General features: G+C 28.3%; 1 protein-coding gene across 1 annotated transcript in view; it reads left to right on the top strand.

Annotated features, from left to right (window-relative positions):
• Nucleotides 1–22,169, top strand: part of LOC145268940 (protein LZIC-like) — a 264,815-nt gene that overhangs the window by 233,427 nt on the left and 9,219 nt on the right. Inside the window, exon 4 of the mRNA XM_080124590.1 lies at nucleotides 18,748–18,925. Coding sequence (XP_079980716.1) covers nucleotides 18,748–18,925 — 178 coding nt within the window. The remainder of the gene's footprint in view (nucleotides 1–18,747; nucleotides 18,926–22,169) is intronic.

The following is a 22,169-nucleotide window of genomic DNA, read 5'->3' as shown; positions in this document are numbered from 1 at the left end:
TTTGGGGGTGTTTGTTTGGGGGTGTTTGTTTGGGGGTGTTTGTTTGTGGTGTTTGTTTGGGGGGTGTTGTTTGTGGGGTGTTTTTTGGTGGTGTTTGTTTGGGGGTGTTTGTTTGTGGGTGTTGTTTGGGTGTTTGTTTGGGGTGTTTGTTGGGGGTGTTTGTTTGGGGTGTGTTTGTTTGGGGGTGTTTGTTTGGGGTGTTTTTGTGGGGTTTTTTGGGGGTGTTTGTTTTGGTGTTTGTTTGGGGGGTGTTTGTTTGTGGGTGTTTGTTTGGGGTGTTTGTTTGTGGGTGTTTGTTTGGGGGTGTTTGTTTGGGGTGTTTGTTTGGGGGTGTTTGTTTGGGGTGTTGTTTGGGGTGTTTGTTTGTGGGTGTTTGTTTTGGGTGTTTGTTTGTGGGTGTTTGTTTGGTGGTTGTTTGTGGGTGTTTGTTTGTGGGGTGTTGTATTTGGGTGTTTTTGTTTGTGGGTTTGGTTTGTTTGGGGTGTTTGTTTGTGGGTGTTTGTTTGGTGGTTGTTTGTGTTTGTGGGTGTTTGTTTGGGGGTGTTTGTTTGGGGGTGTTTGTTTGTGGGTGTTTTTTGGGTGGTTTGTTTGGGTGGTTGTTGTGGTGTCCCCACTTTATTCATCCCTCTTTATTTATCACACTTTATTCATCCCTCTTTATTTATACCACTTTTATTTATCCCACCTTATTTATCCCACTTTATTCATCCCACCTTATTTATCCCCACTTTATTTATCCCACCTTATTTATCGCACTTTATTTATCCCTCTTTATTTATCCCTCTTTATTTATCCCTCTTTATTAATCCCTCTTTATTTATCCCTCTTTATTAATCCACTTTATTATCCCTCTTTATTTATCCCTCTTTATTAATCCCTCTTTATTTATCCCACCTTATTTATCCCTCTTTATTTATCCCACTTTATTTATCCCACTTTATTTATCCCTCTTTATTTATCCCACTTTATTTATCCCACTTTTTTTATCCCACTTTATTCGTCCCACTTTATTTATCCCTCTTTATTTATCCCTCTTTATTTATCCCACTTTATTTATCCCTCTTTATTCATCCCTCCTTATTTATCCCTCTTTATTTATCCCTCTTTATTTATCCCACTTTATTTATCCCACTTTATTTATCCCTCTTTATTTATCCCTCTTTTTTTATCCCACTTTATTTATCCCACTTTATTTATTTCTCTTTATTTATGCCACTTTGTTTATCCATCTTTATTTATCCCACTTTATCCCTTTTTATTTATCCCACGTTATTTATCCCACTTTATTTACCCCTCTTTATTTATCCCACATTATTCATCCCTCTTTATTTATCCCTCTTTATTTATCCCTCTTTATTTATCCCACTTTGTTTATCCCTCTTTATTTATCCCACTTTATTCATCCCTCTTTATTTATCACACTTTATTCATCCCTCTTTATTTATACCACTTTATTTATCCGACCTTATTTATCCCACTTTATTTATCCCACCTTATTTATCCCACTTTATTTATCCCACCTTATTTATCGCACTTTATTTATCCCTCTTTATTTATCCCTCTTTATTTATCCCTCTTTATTAATCCCTCTTTATTTATCCCTCTTTATTAATCCCACTTTATTTATCCCTCTTTATTTATCCCTCTTTATTAATCCCTCTTTATTTATCCCACTTTATTCATCCCTCTTTATTTATCCCACTTTATTTATCCCACTTTTTTATCCCACTTTATTCGTCCCACTTTATTTATCCCTCTTTATTTATCCCACTTTATTTATCCCTCTTTATTTATCCCTCTTTATTTATCCCACTTTATTCATCCCTCTTTATTTATCCCACTTTATTCATCCCTCTTTATTTATACCACTTTATTTATCCCACCTTGATTATCCCACTTTATTTATCCCTCCTTATTTATCCCACTTTATTTATCCCTCTTTATTTATCCCTCTTTATTTATCCCTCTTTATTTATCCCTGTTTATTAATCCCACTTTATTTATCCCTCTTTATTTATCCCTCTTTATTAATCCCTCTTTATTTATCCCACTTTATTTATCCCTCTTTATTTATCCCACTTTATTTATCCCACTTTTTTATCCCACTTTATTCATCCCACTTTATTCATCCCTCTTTATTTATCCCACTTTTTTTATCCCTCTTTATTCATCCCTCTTTATTTATCCCTCTTTAATTATCCCACTTTATTTATCCCTCTTTATTTATCCCACTTTATTTATCTCTCTTTATTTTTCCCACTTTATTTATCCCACTTTATTCATCCCTCTTTATTTATACCACTTAATTTATCCCACCTTGATTATCCCACTTTATTTATCCCACCTTATTTATCCCACTTTATTTATCCCTCTTTATTTATCCCTCTTTATTTATCCCTCTTTATTAATCCCTCTTTATTTATCCCTGTTTATTAATCCTACTTTATTTATCCCTCTTTATTAATCCCTCTTTATTTATCCCACTTTATTTATCCCTCTTTATTTATCCCACTTTATTTATCCCACTTTTTTTATCCCACTTTATTCATCCCACTTTATTCATCCCACTTTATTCATCCCACTTTATTTATCCCTCTTTATTTATCCCACTTTATTTATCCCTCTTTATTCATCCCTCTTTATTTATCCCACTTTATTTATCCCTCTTTATTAATCCCACTTTATTTATCTCTCTTTATTTTCCCACTTTATTTATCGCTCTTTATATATCCCTCTTTATTTATCCCACTTTATTTATCCCTCTTTATTTATCCCACTTTATTAATCCCTCTTTATTTATGCCACTTTGTTTATCCCTCTTTATTTTTCCTACTTTATCCCTCTTTATTTAACCCACCTTATTTATCCCACTTTATTAATCCCTCTTTATTTATCCCTCTTTATTTATCCCACTTTATTTATCCCTCTTTATTTATCCCACTTTATTCATCCCTCTTTATTTATCCCACTTTATTCATCCCACTTTATTTATACCACTTTATTTATCCCACCTTATTTATCCCACTTTATTTATCCCACCTTATTTATCCCACTTTATTTATCCCTCTTTTTTTATCCCTCTTTATTTATCCCTCTTTATTAATACCTCTTTATTAATCCCTCTTTATTTATCCCTCTTTATTAATCCCACTTTATTTATCCCTCTTTATTTATCCCTCTTTATTAATCCCTCTTTATTTATCCCTCTTTATTTATCCCACTTTATTTATCCCACTTTTTTTTATCCCACTTTATTCATCCCACTTTATTTATCCCTCTTTATTTATCCCACTTAATTTATCCCTCTTTATTCATCCCTCTTTATTTATCCCACTTTATTTATCCCTCTTTATTTATCCCACTTTATTTATCTCTCTTTATTTTTCCCACTTTATTTATCCCTCTTTATTTATCCCTCTTTATTTATCCCACTTTATTTATCCCACTTTATTTATCCCTCTTTATTTATGCCACTTTGTTTATCCATCTTTATTTATCCCACTTTATCCCTCTTTATATATCCCACCTTATTTATCCCACTTTATTTACCCCTCTTTATTTACCCTTCTTTATTTATGCCACTTTGTTTATCCCTCTTTATTTATCCCACTTTATTTTTATTTATCCCTCTTTATTTATCCCACTTTATTTATCCCACTTTATTTATCCCTCTTTATTTAACCCACCTTATTTATCCCACTTTATTTATCCCTTTTTATTAATCCCTCTTTATTTATCCCTCTTTATTCATCCCTCTTTATTAATCCCTCTTTATTTATCCCTCTTTGTTTATCCCACCTTATTTATCCCACTTTATTTACCCCTCTTTATTTATCCCTCTTTATTTATCCCACTTTATTTATGCCACCTTATTTATCCCACTTTATTTATCCCTCTTTATTTATCCCTCTTTATTTATCCCTCTTTATTAATCCCACTTTATTTATCCCTCTTTATTTATCCCTCTTTATTAATCCCTCTTTATTTATCCCTCTTTATTTATCCCACTTTATTCATCCCACTTTTTTTTTATCCCACTTTATTCATCCCACTTTATTTATCCCTCTTTATTTATCCCACTTTATTTATCCCTCTTTATTTATCCCTCTTTATTTATCCCACTTTATCCATCCCTCTTTATTTATCCCACTTTATTCATCCCTCTTTATTTATACCACTTTATTTATCCCACCTTGATTATCCCACTTTATTTATCCCACCTTATTTATCCCACTTTATTTATCCCTCTTTATTTATCCCTCTTTATTTATCCCTCTTTATTAATCCCTCTTTATTTATCCCTGTTTATTAATCCTACTTTATTTATCCCTCTTTATTTATCCCTCTTTATTAATCCCTCTTTATTTATCCCACTTTATTTATCCCTCTTTATTTATCCCACTTTATTTATCCCACTTTTTTTATCCCACTTTATTCATCCCACTTTATTTATCCCTCTTTATTTATCCCACTTTATTTATCCCTCTTTATTCATCCCTCTTTATTTATCCCACTTTATTTATCCCTCTTTATTTAGCCCACTTTATTTATCTCTCTTTATTTTTCCCACTTTATTTATCCCTCTTTATTTATCCCTCTTTATTTATCCCACTTTATTTATCCCACTTTATTTATTTCTCTTTATTTATGCCACTTTGTTTATCCATCTTTATTTATCCCACTTTATCCCTCTTTATTTATCCCTCTTTATTAATCCCTCTTTATTTATCCCTCTTTATTAATCCCACTTTATTTATCCCTCTTTATTTATCCCTCTTTATTAATCCCTCTTTATTTATCTCACTTTATTTATCCCTCTTTATTTATTCCACTTTATTTATCCCAATTTTTTTTATCCCACTTTATTCATCCCACTTTATTCATCCCACTTTATTTATCCCTCTTTATTTATCCCACTTTATTTATCCTTCTTTATTCATCCCTCTTTATTTATCCCACTTTATTTATCCCTCTTTATTAATCCAACTTTATTTATCTCTTTATTTTTCCCACTTTATTTATCGCTCTTTATATATCCCTCTTTATTTATCCCACTTTATTTATCCAACTTTATTTATTTCTCTTTATTTATGCCACTTTGTTTATCCATCTTTATTTATCCCACTTTATCCCTCTTTATTTATCCCACCTTATTTATCCCACTTTATTTACCCCTCTTTATTTATCCCACTTTATTTATCCCTCTTTATTTATCCCACTTTATTTATCCCTCTTTATTTATCCCACTTTATTCATCCCTCTTTATTTATCCCACTTTATTCATCCCTCTTTATTTATACCACTTTATTTATCCCACCTTATTTATCCCACCTTATTTATCCCACTTTATTTATCCCTCTTTATTTATCCCTCTTTATTTATCCCTCTTTATTAATCCCTCTTTATTAATCCCTCTTTATTTATCCCTCTTTATTAATCCCACTTTATTTATCCCTCTTTATTTATCCCTCTTTATTAATCCCTCTTTATTTATCCCTCTTTATTTATCCCACTTTATTTATCCCACTTTTTTTTTATCCCACTTTATTCATCCCACTTTATTTATCCCTCTTTATTTATCCCACTTTATTTATCCCTCTTTATTCATCCTTCTTTATTTATCCCACTTTATTTATCCCTCTTTATTTATCCCACTTTATTTATCTCTCTTTATTTTTCCCACTTTATTTATCCCTCTTTATTTATCCCTCTTTATTAATCCCTCTTTATTTATCCCACTTTATTTATCCCTCTTTATTTATCCCACTTTATTTATCCCACTTTTTTATCCCACTTTATTCATCCCACTTTATTCATCCCTCTTTATTTATCCCACTTTTTTTATCCCTCTTTATTCATCCCTCTTTATTTATCCCTCTTTAATTATCCCACTTTATTTATCCCTCTTTATTTATCCCACTTTATTTATCTCTCTTTATTTTTCCCACTTTATTTATCCCTCTTTATTTATCCCACTTTATTTATCCCACTTTATTTATTTCTCTTTATTTATGCCACTTTGTTTATCCATCTTTATTTATCCCACTTTATCCCTCTTTATTTATCCCTCTTTATTAATCCCTCTTTATTTATCCCTCTTTATTAATCCCACTTTATTTATCCCTCTTTTTTTATCCCTCTTTATTAATCCCTCTTTATTTATCCCACTTTATTTATCCCTCTTTATTTATCCCACTTTATTTATCCCAATTTTTTTCATCCCACTTTATTCATCCCACTTTATTCATCCCACTTTATTTATCCCTCTTTATTTATCCCACTTTATTTATCCCTCTTTATTCATCCCTCTTTATTTATCCCACTTTATTTATCCCTCTTTATTAATCCCACTTTATTTATCTCTCTTTATTTTTCCCACTTTATTTATCGCTCTTTATATATCCCTCTTTATTTATCCCACTTTATTTATCCCTCTTTATTTATCCCACTTTATTAATCCCTCTTTATTTATGCCACTTTGTTTATCCCTCTTTATTTTTCCTACTTTATCCCTCTTTATTTAACCCACCTTATTTATCCCACTTTATTAATCCCTCTTTATTTATCCCTCTTTATTCATCCCACTTTATTTATCCCTCTTTATTTATCCCACTTTATTCATCCCTCTTTATTTATCCCACTTTATTCATCCCTCTTTATTTATACCACTTTATTTATCCCACCTTATTTATCCCACTTTATTTATCCCACCTTATTTATCCCACTTTATTTATCCCTCTTTTTTTATCCCTCTTTATTTATCCCTCTTTATTAATACCTCTTTATTAATCCCTCTTTATTTATCCCTCTTTATTAATCCCACTTTATTTATCCCTCTTTATTTATCCCTCTTTATTTATCCCTCTTTATTTATCCCTCTTTATTTATCCCACTTTATTTATCCCACTTTTTTTTTATCCCACTTTATTCATCCCACTTTATTTATCCCTCTTTATTTATCCCACTTAATTTATCCCTCTTTATTCATCCCTCTTTATTTATCCCACTTTATTTATCCCTCTTTATTTATCCCACTTTATTTATCTCTCTTTATTTTTCCCACTTTATTTATCCCTCTTTATTTATCCCTCTTTATTTATCCCACTTTATTTATCCCACTTTATTTAACCCTCTTTATTTATGCCACTTTGTTTATCCATCTTTATTTATCCCACTTTATCCCTCTTTATATATCCCACCTTATTTATCCCACTTTATTTACCCCTCTTTATTTATCCTTCTTTATTTATGCCACTTTGTTTATCCCTCTTTATTTATCCCACTTTATTTTTATTTATCCCTCTTTATTTATCCCACTTTATTTATCCCACTATATTTTTCCCTCTTTATTTAACCCACCTTATTTATCCCACTTTATTTATCCCTTTTTATTAATCCCTCTTTATTTATCCCTCTTTATTCATCCCTCTTTATTAATCCCTCTTTATTTATCCCTCTTTGTTTATCCCACCTTATTTATCCCACTTTATTTACCCCTCTTTATTTATCCCTCTTTATTTATCCCACTTTATTTATCCCACCTTATTTATCCCACTTTATTTATCCCTCTTTATTTATCCCTCTTTATTTATCCCTCTTTATTAATCCCACTTTATTTATCCCTCTTTATTTATCCCTCTTTATTAATCCCTCTTTATTTATCCCTCTTTATTTATCCCACTTTATTCATCCCACTTTTTTTTTATCCCACTTTATTCATCCCACTTTATTTATCCCTCTTTATTTATCCCACTTTATTTATCCCTCTTTATTTATCCCTCTTTATTTATCCCACTTTATCCATCCCTCTTTATTTATCCCACTTTATTCATCCCTCTTTATTTATACCACTTTATTTATCCCACCTTGATTATCCCACTTTATTTATCCCACCTTATTTATCCCACTTTATTTATCCCTCTTTATTTATCCCTCTTTATTTATCCCTCTTTATTAATCCCTCTTTATTTATCCCTGTTTATTAATCCTACTTTATTTATCCCTCTTTATTAATCCCTCTTTATTTATCCCACTTTATTTATCCCTCTTTATTTATCCCACTTTATTTATCCCACTTTTTTTATCCCACTTTATTCATCCCACTTTATTTATCCCTCTTTATTTATCCCACTTTATTTATCCCTCTTTATTCATCCCTCTTTATTTATCCCACTTTATTTATCCCTCTTTATTTAGCCCACTTTATTTATCTCTCTTTATTTTTCCCACTTTATTTATCCCTCTTTATTTATGCCTCTTTATTTATCCCACTTTATTTATCCCACTTTATTTATTTCTCTTTATTTATGCCACTTTGTTTATCCATCTTTATTTATCCCACTTTATCCCTCTTTATTTATCCCTCTTTATTAATCCCTCTTTATTTATCCCTCTTTATTAATCCCACTTTATTTATCCCTCTTTATTTATCCCTCTTTATTAATCCCTCTTTATTTATCTCACTTTATTTATCCCTCTTTATTTATCCCACTTTATTTATCCCAATTTTTTTTATCCCACTTTATTCATCCCACTTTATTCATCCCACTTTATTTATCCCTCTTTATTTATCCCACTTTATTTATCCTTCTTTATTCATCCCTCTTTATTTATCCCACTTTATTTATCCCTCTTTATTAATCCAACTTTATTTATCTCTCTTTATTTTTCCCACTTTATTTATCGCTCTTTATATATCCCTCTTTATTTATCCCACTTTATTTATCCAACTTTATTTATTTCTCTTTATTTATGCCACTTTGTTTATCCATCTTTATTTATCCCACTTTATCCCTCTTTATTTATCCCACCTTATTTATCCCACTTTATTTACCCCCCTTTATTTATCCCACTTTATTTATCCCTCTTTATTTATCCCACTTTATTTATCCCTCTTTATTTATCCCACTTTATTCATCCCTCTTTATTTATCCCACTTTATTCATCCCTCTTTATTTATACCACTTTATTTATCCCACCTTATTTATCCCACCTTATTTATCCCTCTTTATTTATCCCTCTTTATTTATCCCTCTTTATTTATCCCTCTTTATTAATCCCTCTTTATTAATCCCTCTTTATTTATCCCTCTTTATTAATCCCACTTTATTTATCCCTCTTTATTTATCCCTCTTTATTAATCCCTCTTTATTTATCCCTCTTTATTTATCCCACTTTATTTATCCCACTTTTTTTTTATCCCACTTTATTCATCCCACTTTATTTATCCCTCTTTATTTATCCCACTTTATTTATCCCTCTTTATTCATCCTTCTTTATTTATCCCACTTTATTTATCCCTCTTTATTTATCCCACTTTATTTATCTCTCTTTATTTTTCCCACTTTATTTATCCCTCTTTATTTATCCCTCTTTATTTATCCCACTTTATTTATCCCACTTTATTTATCCCTCTTTATTTATGCCACTTTGTTTATCCATCTTTATTTATCCCACTTTATCCCTCTTTATTTATCCCACCTTGTTTATCCCACTTTATTTACCCCTCTTTATTTATCCTTCTTTATTTATGCCACTTATTTTATCCCTCCTTATTTATCCCACTTTATTTATCCCTCTTTATTTATCCCACTTTATTTATCCCACTTTATTTTTCCCTCTTTTTTTAACCCACCTTATTTATCCCACTTTTTTTATCCCTCTTTATTAATCCCTCTTTATTTATCCCTCTTTATTTATCCCTCTTTATTAATCCCTCTTTATTTATCCCTCTTTGTTTATCCCACCTTATTTATCCCACTTTATTTACCCCTCTTTATTTATCCCTCTTTATTTATCCCACTTTATTTATCCCACTTTATTTATCCCTCTTTATTTATCCCATTTTATTTATCCCTCTTTATTAATCCCTCTTGATTTATCCCACTTTATTTATCCCTCTTTGTTTATCCCTCTTTATTAATCCCTCTTTATTTATACCTCTTTATTTATCTGTCTTTATTTATCCCACTTTATTTATCCCTCTTTATTTGTGCCACTTTGTTCATCCCTCTTTATTTATCCCACTTTATCCCACCTTATTTATCCCTTTTTATTAATCCCACTTTATTTATCCCTCTTTATTTATCCCTCTTTATTAATCCCTCTTTATTTATCCCTCTTTATTTCAAGTTGGATGTCACGGCTGCAATCCACTACTGAGGAGCTTTTTCTGAGTTTAACTTTTTTATTGTCATCCAGGCTTTTTTGCTATTGTGTGCCATATCGATGTTACTTATGACTTCTTGCCAGCGCTCTTGTGTTCGCTACTGATGGAAGCAAGCAAATTCTCTTCGAGCTCTAACGTGTTTTCAGCAAATGGTCTTCATTATAAGCTTGGATATATTCCTCATACTGTGCTTTATTTGGTTCTATTAGACCAGGGATGTACGTTTTCCTTCACCCTCTTGGAATGTTTTTCCTGGCTATTTTCCAAATCAGGGATTGGAAGTTGTTGTATTCACCTGATGAGTGTTGATGGCTTGTTCTAGGTTAGAGGTATAGCCTTCCCAGTTGGCCTTATGGAAATTGAACCGTGGCCTAGTCTGGGGTTTCTGTGGCCTAATGATAGGTCTTATATCAATAAATATGGGTCAGTGTTGAGTTTTTGACATTGGGCTTCCCACAATTTTTTCTAGGTTTCCATAGTGCTTTGATGAAATAAATGCTAGATCATGGTAATATCCCCATCTCCAATGGGCACTTTGGAAGGATTTGTGATCCTTTGCATCGTGGAGAAGTTTGAGTTCATTTGCAGCAGTCCATGCCTCAACTGCTTCTCCATCACTGTTTGTCTCATTGTATCCCCAAGTGGTACTATGGCTGTTAAAGTCACCAATGTATAGGCTCGCGTTGTTGGAATTCTTGCATGTTAGCGGCCATAAATAGGGGGTTAGGGTCAACACTCAGACGACACCTGGTACAAGTGAAGCCGCACATGGAGGAGAACATGACCAAGAACTGCATATACTCCATCCCATGCAGTTGCAGAAAGGTTTACAAGGGTGAAACATGCCGCCCCCTTAAAGTAAGGGTGGAAGAACACCGAAAAGCGGTAACTAAAGGGGAGATGGAAAAATCGGGTATAGCCAACCATGTCTGGATGGAGAGGGGGTATCATCGCCCCCTATGGGATGAAGTAAAAATAATAAACAGAGAGACCCAATGGAAAGTGAGAAAACTTAAAGAAACAGCTCACATGCTCGGACATAACAACCTACTGAGTAAACCAAGCGTAGAGCTGAATGCAATTTGGACACCTCTGATAGAGAAAACCTTGAATAACAACATAGGTTTAGCATTAACAAAAACCAACTGAGAATTGTCCCAGTGACAAGTGGTCCTAGACGTTGTATCAAAGTTTACAGTTACCCAAAGGTGCTGAGTTCAATCCTGAATGAAAGCAGTGAAAAGTAACATTCAAAACAGAGAATCAGCAACAATGTCCCAGAGCCTAGCTGGAGTCTGAACACATGAATACATCTGGGTTGGGTTCAAGACTCCTAACAAACGATTCCTCAGTTCGATACAAAACACCTGATGAAATGTTGTAACTACAACAACCAAGATGAGGAAGTCAGTCCGACAATCTCAATCAATGAAAACACCTCATCTCAAAAATACAGACAATTACTACAGTATAATATATATAATATTCAATACAGTATAATATATATAATATTCAATAGGTATAATATATATAATATTCAATACAGTATGATATATATAATATTCAATACAGTATAAAATATGTAATATTCAATGCAGTATAATATATATAATATTCAATACAGTATAATATATATAATATTCAATACAGCATAATATATATAATATTCAATACAGTATGATATATATAATATTCAAAAGAGTATGATATATATAATATTAAATACAGTATGATATATATAATATTTAATACAGTATGATATATATAAAATATTCAATAGAGTATGATATATATAATATTCAAAAGAGTATGATATATATAATATTCAATAGAGTATGATATATATAATATTCAAAAGAGTATGATATATATAATATTCAATAGAGTATGATATATATAATATTCAATAGAGTATGATATATATAATATTCAATAGAGTATGATATATATAATATTCAATACAGTATGATATATATAATATTCAATACAGTATGATATATATAATATTCAATACAGTATGATATATATAATATTCAATACAGTATGATATATAATATTCAATACAGTATGATATATATAATATTCGATACAGTATGATATATATAATATTCAATACAGTATGATATATATAATATTCAATACAGTATGATATATATATAATATTCAATACAGTATGATATGTATAATATTCAATACAGTATGATATGTATAATATTCAATACAGTATGATTTATATAATATTCAATACAGTATTATATATATAATATTCAATAGAGTATGATATATATATATAATATTCAATAGAGTATGATATATATATATAATATTCAATACAGTATGATATATATAATATTCAATACAGTATGATATATATATAATATTCAATACAGTATTATATATATAATATTCAATACAGTATTATATATATATAATATCAATACAGTATGATATATATAATATTCAATACAGTATGATATATATAATATTCAATACAGTATGATATATATAATATTAAATACAGTATGATATATATAATATTCAATACAGTATGATATATATATAATAATCATTACAGTATGATATATATAATATTCAATACAGTATGATATATATATAATATTCAATACAGTATGATATATATATAATCATTACAGTATGATATATATAATATTCAATACAGTATGATATATATAATATTCAATACAATATGATATATAAATAATATTCAATACAGTATGATATATATAATATTCAATACAGTATGATATATATAATATTCAATACAGTATGATATATATATGATATTCAATAAAGTATGATATATATAATATTCAATACAGTATGATATGTATAATATTCAATACAGTATGATATATATAATATTCAATACAGTATGATATATATAATATTCAATACAGTATAATATATATAATATTCAATACAGTATGATATATATATAATATTCAATACAGTATGATATATATAATATTCAATACGGTATGATATATATAATATTCAATATAGTATGATATATATAATATTCAATACAGTATGATATATATATATTATTTAATACAGTATGATATATATAATATTCAATACAGTATGATATATATATAATATTCAATACAGTATGATGTATATGTAATATTCAATACAGTATGATATATACATAATATTCCATACAGTATGATATATACGGTATGATATATATAATATTCAATACAGTATGATAAATATAATATTCAATACAGTATGATATATATAATATTTAATACAGTATGATATATATATAATATTCAATACAGTATAATATATATAATATTCAATACAGCATAATATATATAATATTCAATACAGTATGATATATATATAATATTCAATACAGTATGATATATATGTAATATTCAATACAGTATGATATATATATAATATTCAATACAGTATGATATATATATAATATTCCATACAGTATGATATATATAATATTCAATACAGTATGATATATATATAGTATTCCATACAGTATGATATATATATTATTCAATACAGTATAATATATATATAATATTCAATACAGTATGATATATATAATATTCAATACAGTATGATATATATAATATTCAATACAGTATGATATATATAATATTCAATACAGTATGATATATATATCATATTCAATACAGGATAATATAAATACTATTCAATACAGTATGATATATATATAATATCAATACAGTATGATATATATAATATTCAATACAGTATAATATATATAATATTCAATACAGTATGATATATAATATTCAATACAGTCAATACAGTATAATATATATAATATTCAATACAGTATAATATATATATAATATTTAACACAGTATGATATATATAATATTCAATACAGTATGATATATATAATATTCAACACAGTATGATATATATATAATATTCAACACAGTATGATATATATATAATATTCAACACAGTATGATATATATATAATATTCAATACAGTATGATATATATAATATTCAATACAGTATGATATATATAATATTCAATACAGTATGATATATATAATATTCAATACAGTAATATATATATATAATATTCAATACAGTATGATGTATATAATATTCAATACAGTATGATAAATATATAACATTCAATACAGTATGATATATATATAATATTCAATACAGTATGATATATATAATATTGAATACAGTATGATATATATATAATATTCAATACAGTATAATATATATATAATATTCAATACAGTATTATACATATAATATCAATACAGTATGATATATATAATATTCAATACAGTATGATATATATAATATTCAATACAGTATGATATATATAATATTAAATACAGTATGATATATAATGTTCAATACAGTATGATATATATATAATAATCATTACAGTATGATATATATAATATTCAATATAGTATGATATATATATAATATTCAATACAGTATGATATATATATAATCATTACAGTATGATATATATAATATTCAATACAGTATGATATATATAATATTCAATACAATATGATATATAAATAATATTCAATACAGTATGATATATATAATATTCAATACAGTATGATATATATATAATATTCAATACAGTATGATATATATATAATATTCAATACAGTATGATATATATAATATTCAATACAGTATGATATATATAATATTCAATACAGTATGATATATATATAATATTCAATACAGTATGATATATATAATATTCAATACAGTATAATATATGTAATATTCAATACAGTATGATATATATATAATATTCAATACAGTATGATATATATAATATTCAATACAGTATGATATATATATATAATAATCATTACTGTATGATATATATAATATTCAATACAGTATGATATATATATAATATTCAATACAGTATGATATATATATAATCATTACAGTATGATATATATATAATCATTACAGTATGATATATATAATATTCAATACAGTATGATATATATAATATTCAATACAGTATGATATATATATAATAGTCAATACAGTATGATATATATATAATATTCAATACAGTATGATATATATAATATTCAATACAGTATGATATATATAATATTCACTACAGTATGATATATATAATATTCAATACAGTATGATATATATATATAATATCTAATACAGTATGATATATATAATATGATATATATATAATATATAATATGATATATATATATAATATTCAATACAGTATGATGTATATAATATTCAATACAGTATGATATATATAATATTCAATACAGTATGATTTATATAATATTCAATACAGTATGATATATATTATATTCAATACAGTATGATATATATGATATTCAATACAGTATGATATATATATATAATATTCAATACAGTATGATATATATAATATTCAATACAGTATGATATATATAATATTCAATGCAGTATGATATATATAATATTCAATACAGTATGATATATATAATAATCATTACAGTATGATATATATAATATTCAATACAGTATGATATATATATAATATTCAATACAGTATGATATATATATATAATCATTACAGTATGATATATAATATTCAATACAGTATGATATATATAATATTCAATACAGTATTATATATATAATATTCAATACAGTATGATATATATAATATTCAATACAGTATGATATATATAATATTCAATACAGTATGATATATATAATATTCAATACAGTATCATATATATAATATTCAATACAATATAATATATATAATATTCAATACAATATGATATATATAATATTCAATACAGTATGATATATATATAATATTCAAACAGTATGATATATATATATAATATTCAATACAGTATGATATATATATAATATTCAATACAGTATGATATATATATAATATTCAATACAGTATGATATATATATAATATTCAATACAGTATGATATATATATAATATTCAATACAGTATGATATATATATAATATTCAATACAGTATGATATATATAATATTCAATACAGTATGATATATATATAATATTCAATACAGTATGATATATATATATAATATTCAATACAGTATGATATATATATAATATTCAATACAGTATGATATATATATAATATTCAATACAGTATGATATATATATAATATTCAATACAGTATGATATATATATAATATTCAAACAGTATGATATATATATATAATATTCAATACAGTATGATATATATATAATATTCAATACAGTATGATATATATATAATATTCAATACAGTATGATATATATAATATTCAATACAGTATGATATATATATAATATTCAATACAGTATGATATATATAATATTCAATACAGTATGATATATATATAATATTCAATACAGTATGATATATATAATATTCAATACAGTATGATATATATATAATATTCAATACAGTATGATATATATAATATTCAATACAGTATGATATATATATATAATATTCAATACAGTATGATATATATATAATATTCAATACAGTATGATATATATATAATATTCAATACAGTATGATATATATATAATATTCAAACAGTATGATATATATATATAATATTCAATACAGTATGATATATATATAATATTCAATACAGTATGATATATATAATATTCAATACAGTATGATATATATATAATATTCAATACAGTATGATATATATATAATATTCAATACAGTATGATATATATATAATATTCAATACAGAATTCATTCTATTGAAAATATGAATATGAAAATATAGTGAATATATATGAAATCTGCATGAATTAAAATATATTTAAGTGTATTTTATAATGCAGCAAGGCGATACACTTCTAGTCAAAAATAAATTGATACAAATTTTTGGAATATTTTAATCTTATTAATTGTTGCTTAATCATATGTTGTATTACAAGCCATTTTTGATTTGTATTACAATTAACTCTTAAGTAAGTGGGAGGGGGTAGTACATCATATAGTTTCATACAATAAATTTTTAGATATAAAACAATTCTTATGAGTAAGTATCTTAGCATGGATTATTAAAAGCAAATCCTTTAATATTTGTAATAATACTCTGTCAATGAATGCAATTACTTTTTTACCACTGATGTAAAATGTGAAAGAGTAGGGTAATGATATCAAGTTCAATAGAAGAAGTTTTTAATCTTTTCGTAAGTATGGATTTAGACAAGTCTGTTCTGTGGACTTTTAAGCATCATTTTTGAATGCATATACCATATATTGGAAGCTAGGGTATATCCAAAGCCTTTAACAAAGTTTGGTAGGGAGGGCTTCTTATGAAAATTAGATTATGTGGTATTTCTGGATGAATACTCATGATCAGTTCCTTCCTCGACAAGAGAAAAGTCCAGATTGTTCTTGATGGATGTCCAAACAAAGAAGAGTATATTTGCTGATGACACTATAGATGAGGGGAAAATGAATGATCTATAATTTGTAATGAAATGGCTGGAAGTGGTGGCTTCTAAAGAGTTTCAGCATCCAACTACTGCAAGCAGCCACAGTTTCTATCAAGTAACACGCTTGAGTTATAAAGTCTGTGGTAAAATATACTAAGTTGTTACGTAACAATGGTGGTGACTATGCTATATTCAGGCCTCCAGGTATGGTTCAATAATGAATATGGCTTTTTACAGCTATGTACTGCTGTGATAGAAGCCTAGTTTTGGCTTGTTTATATGGCAGTGGTGTGGAGATGAAGAAAGTAAGGCTTGAAAAGTTCTTGAACACAAATTTGGAAAAATGTGAGTTTTGCAAAATGATTTAAATGATGTCATTATTTGCATACAGTATCTTTAACTCAATTTTCATTTAGATAAAACTTTGCAAAAATTTTACTTTTAATTTTGTGTAATTATGCTGTTTAGCAATATAAGAAATGGTATCATCGTTTTCAATTTTTAAATTTTACTTTTAAATAAAATCTTTAAGTTTTGTTTTACTTTCAAATTCTGTTCTCTTTTGATAAAAACCGTTTTATAAATATAATTAGATTACTAGAAATGGTTTTGAAATGTTACAGATGGCAATAACATTCTTGTTTTTAAATATTTCTTTTTATGATCAATAAGATTCAATGTTTTTTGATTTTATTAAGAAATCCATGCAAGAACTTCAGTTTTGAAACTATTTTTTTTATAACATTTTATTTTCTTAAGCTTCATTATTTTATTTCTTTGAAGTTTGTTTTCCAATAGTAAATATATAAGTCCTTTTTGCACATAGGGTGATCAAATTATGATGTCATAGATATTACAATATATAATGTCATTTTAATCCAATTTCAGAATGAAAACTTTTACAGATATTTCTGGAATTTTGAGAAAATTATTTTAATTTTAAGAGGATGAAAGAATTAAAAGATTCTGTTTGTCTTATACATTAATTTTTCCATGTTTTTTCTATTTTTCTAAATTCTTTTTAAAAAGCTCTGAATTTCAACCATATTTTTTGTTTTTCCAATTTTAAAAAAGATACAACGAGATGCAAAAATTGGTAAATTGTCAGCTGATATGTGTAAACAACAAACGGTTGAAATCTTGTCTGCATTGAAGAAATTATCAGAGAAACTCACACCTGATGAGGAAACCTATTTGCAAAGCAATTCCAATGTTTGCATGAAACAGTTTGAACAAGTACAAGATGTTATTTGTAAGTAATTAGTGAAAAGGATTTGCCTCACAAATTTTCTTCTTCCTCTTTAGAAAGACAAAGTGTTCAAAATTTATTTTAAATTTATAGATTGCATATTTTAAGTAAAATTCATTAAGAATAGAATTTCCAATGATCTAATTATGAATAAGAATTTCTCAAACCAAAAGATTTTCTGCTAAATACAAAGATTAGCAAAATATTTAAAAAGAATGACAAACAGTAATCTAAATCTAATCTAAATGACAGTACTCCTTTTAATTGATACTAGATTGGCACTTACGAGGTGTCTTAAATAAGTTTCCAGACTTTTTTCGTATAGGCACTTTTATTGATAGAACACACATGAAACTCTAGTGTCCTTCGAAGTAATCTCCTCCAGCTGCAATGCACTTGTACCGTTCCAACAACTTTTGGAAGCCCCCATGGAAGTCATCTTGTGTGAGCATGTCAATGATTCTCGTCACCATAACCTCTTTCATCTCTTCAATTGACTCATAACAACAGCCTCTAAAGTTTTCCTGGAGCTAAATCACAGGGAGCAAGGTCTGGACTTTAAGGAGGGTGAGAAACTGTTTCAATGCCCATCTTGGTCTAATAATCTGTAGCAAATATGGAGAATTCATGCAAATCTTCTGCATTTTCAGTTCCTTACAAATAATTGTGCATACAGTTCCAATACTGACATCAAACTGTGCACTTATCTCTATAGACACACAACAGTCCTTATCCATGAAATTCTTTATTTGGCCAATCAACTGGTGTTCTGACTTTCTTACTCCTCCTACACCTCTCATGATGCTGATGTTCCAAAACCAGTCGGTAGTATTTTCTCCAAGTTTAAAACAGAATTTTATTGCATATCATTTTTCTAAAGTGTCCTCACATCCAGATCGCATTTTTGAAATTCACTAGCTGTGGCAATCAGCAGGCCTGGCTATTATAGAAGTCTGTAGCTGTTCATTTGAACCTGAAATCATAAAAATTAGTCAGTTATCTCATAACATACTGAATTTTCAAGAGTCTATGACAATTCTAAATGGCTGTACAAAAAATGTTTGGGACCTTACATACACAACCGGGCATAACTAGCCCTCAATACAAGTTCTGGCAATTGAGTATAACTCAACTAGATTCAACGCCTCTATCCACTGCACCATGGGCTCCCAAGGATAGAGTGGATAGAGGTGTTGAGTCTCTACAGTTCCAGGTGAACATTGTCTGAAGATCCTACCCAAAGTAGGCCTAATGTATTAATCGGCTAAAACGTTGTGAGACAACAACAACTATGGAAGGCAGTAATTACTGGGGATGCAGTTACAAGACTCAGCATTCCTATCTTGTCGCGATTAACCACCTGAAGAAGGCCAGAGAAATAGTTGGCCAAAACATGAGGAAACAACAACTATGAAGATGAGGATAAGTCTGCAAAAAAATCAATACACAAATTATATTTTGCCACGTTTGAAGGTTTTGAAAAGGTTGAATAACACAAAAGCTTAGAAATTACCATTTTTAAGATTTATTCCAGATTTTTTTAATACTATTTTTGTCACATTATTATGCTGATGAAGGTGACTAAGAGTTATATGAAAATGTATTGCATAAAATGTACCTCTTACTCCTCAAATAATATCCAGTGAATGACATCATCAATTTGGCAGCTCTGGGTCCTGATTGGTCACCCGGTACTGGGCGGGTACTTTGGCGAAGGCTCTGGATGCTGGTCCAACAAACTACAACTCTTCTTACACTGTAAAATATCAAGAGGGCAATCTGTCCAGCAGTAAGGAGCATAGGTATGTTCAAGCCAAAAGAAGGAAGAATAACAAGTTGATGCCTGATTCTTTTGTATACAGCATTAATGTTTCAAGTTTCCAATAATATTTACAATTCCCAATTTAGCAGGAATTTGACTTGCAAGGCCATAAGTGGTCAATGGACCTTTAAGCCCACCCTTCTACATTTGTCCCAACCTCTCACTGTTCCTTCTCTCCTTGAGATGTAAATGTAGAAAATGCATTATAAATGCATTTTCTACATTTACATTAACCATAATTCCTATTTGTATAATTGTTATATAAAATTTAACCACAGAGAAGTGTCTTTTGGCAGTTAATTAAGCTTGTCTCTTTCAATAATTGCAAGAAACCTCAGCCACCAATAGCTATAGCTAAAGATACATTATCTGAAAGTACTTCTTTCAAACTCCTTGGCTTAACGTTCACAGAGAACATGAGTTCAAACAGATACACTGAGAGCATAGCCAGGGCTGCTACAAAGAAGGTGGGCTCTCTCTACTGTGCTAGAAAGTTATTTATGCCTGAAAGTATCCTGTACCTCGACAAGGCCACCATTCGCCCATGTATGGAGTATTGTCACATTTGAGCTGGTGAATCTGCTACTAGTTTCTCACTTCTGGACAGGCTTCAAAAGAGAGTCACCAACCTGATATGAATTGTCATGTATGATCCTTGTGTTGATTTTTCATCATTTTGGATAAGCAGTATTGTGATACTATAAAGTGGATCCGAGTCAGTAAGTGCTGAGAGGGGGGGGGGGGTAGCAATTGACAAAGGAATAGGAAGTGTCTGCCAACAAACAAAGGCATGGGAAGTATCAAACAATGAATCTGTAGGTATTTTTAGATTGAGCCTTTTTGATTTGACGATGACAATAGAAACCCACAGAACAAATAAATCAGGGAAGGGCAGCTTCTGGTAGCTGGGGTGGGGGCGACTTCAGACGAACCTAGCCTGGAGGTTGAACTATAGTTTCACACACACCCAGATTCCAACAGATATGTATGTGATGCATTGGTGTTGTGTTTTATTTATTATATTTCTACTTTATGAAACCACGTGTTCCCATCGACAGTCGCAAGAAAATGACGATCCGGACATAAGAGGAATAGTCGAACGAAAAATGTGCAACACACAATGTTGGGAGTCATAATCTGTCAGGGCCACACATGACTGGTCACAAATGGTGCCATTAGACTGGAAATCCGACCTTGTGGGGGGATTTCATGATGAAAAGGGACATGCAGGAGAAAAAATTGCAATGGCTGGATCCATTTTGAAAAAGAAGAAACTAAACAAATAACAAAAAATAAAAAAAAACGGACACACAAAAAGAAAGAAAAAAAAACGAGAGCGCTAGCATGATAGACTTAAAGAGAGAGAGAGTGAAAGAAAAACGCAGAAAATAATTGAAACAGCCGAATTTGTTGAAAACAAACAAA

Source organism: Euprymna scolopes, chromosome 4, assembly GCF_053919585.1.
Source record: "Euprymna scolopes isolate OS-2025 chromosome 4, ASM5391958v1, whole genome shotgun sequence".
Classification (NCBI taxonomy): Eukaryota; Metazoa; Mollusca; class Cephalopoda; order Sepiida; family Sepiolidae; genus Euprymna; species Euprymna scolopes.
The sequence above is the reverse complement of the archived record's forward strand: the minus strand, read 5'-3'. Positions and strand labels throughout refer to the sequence as shown.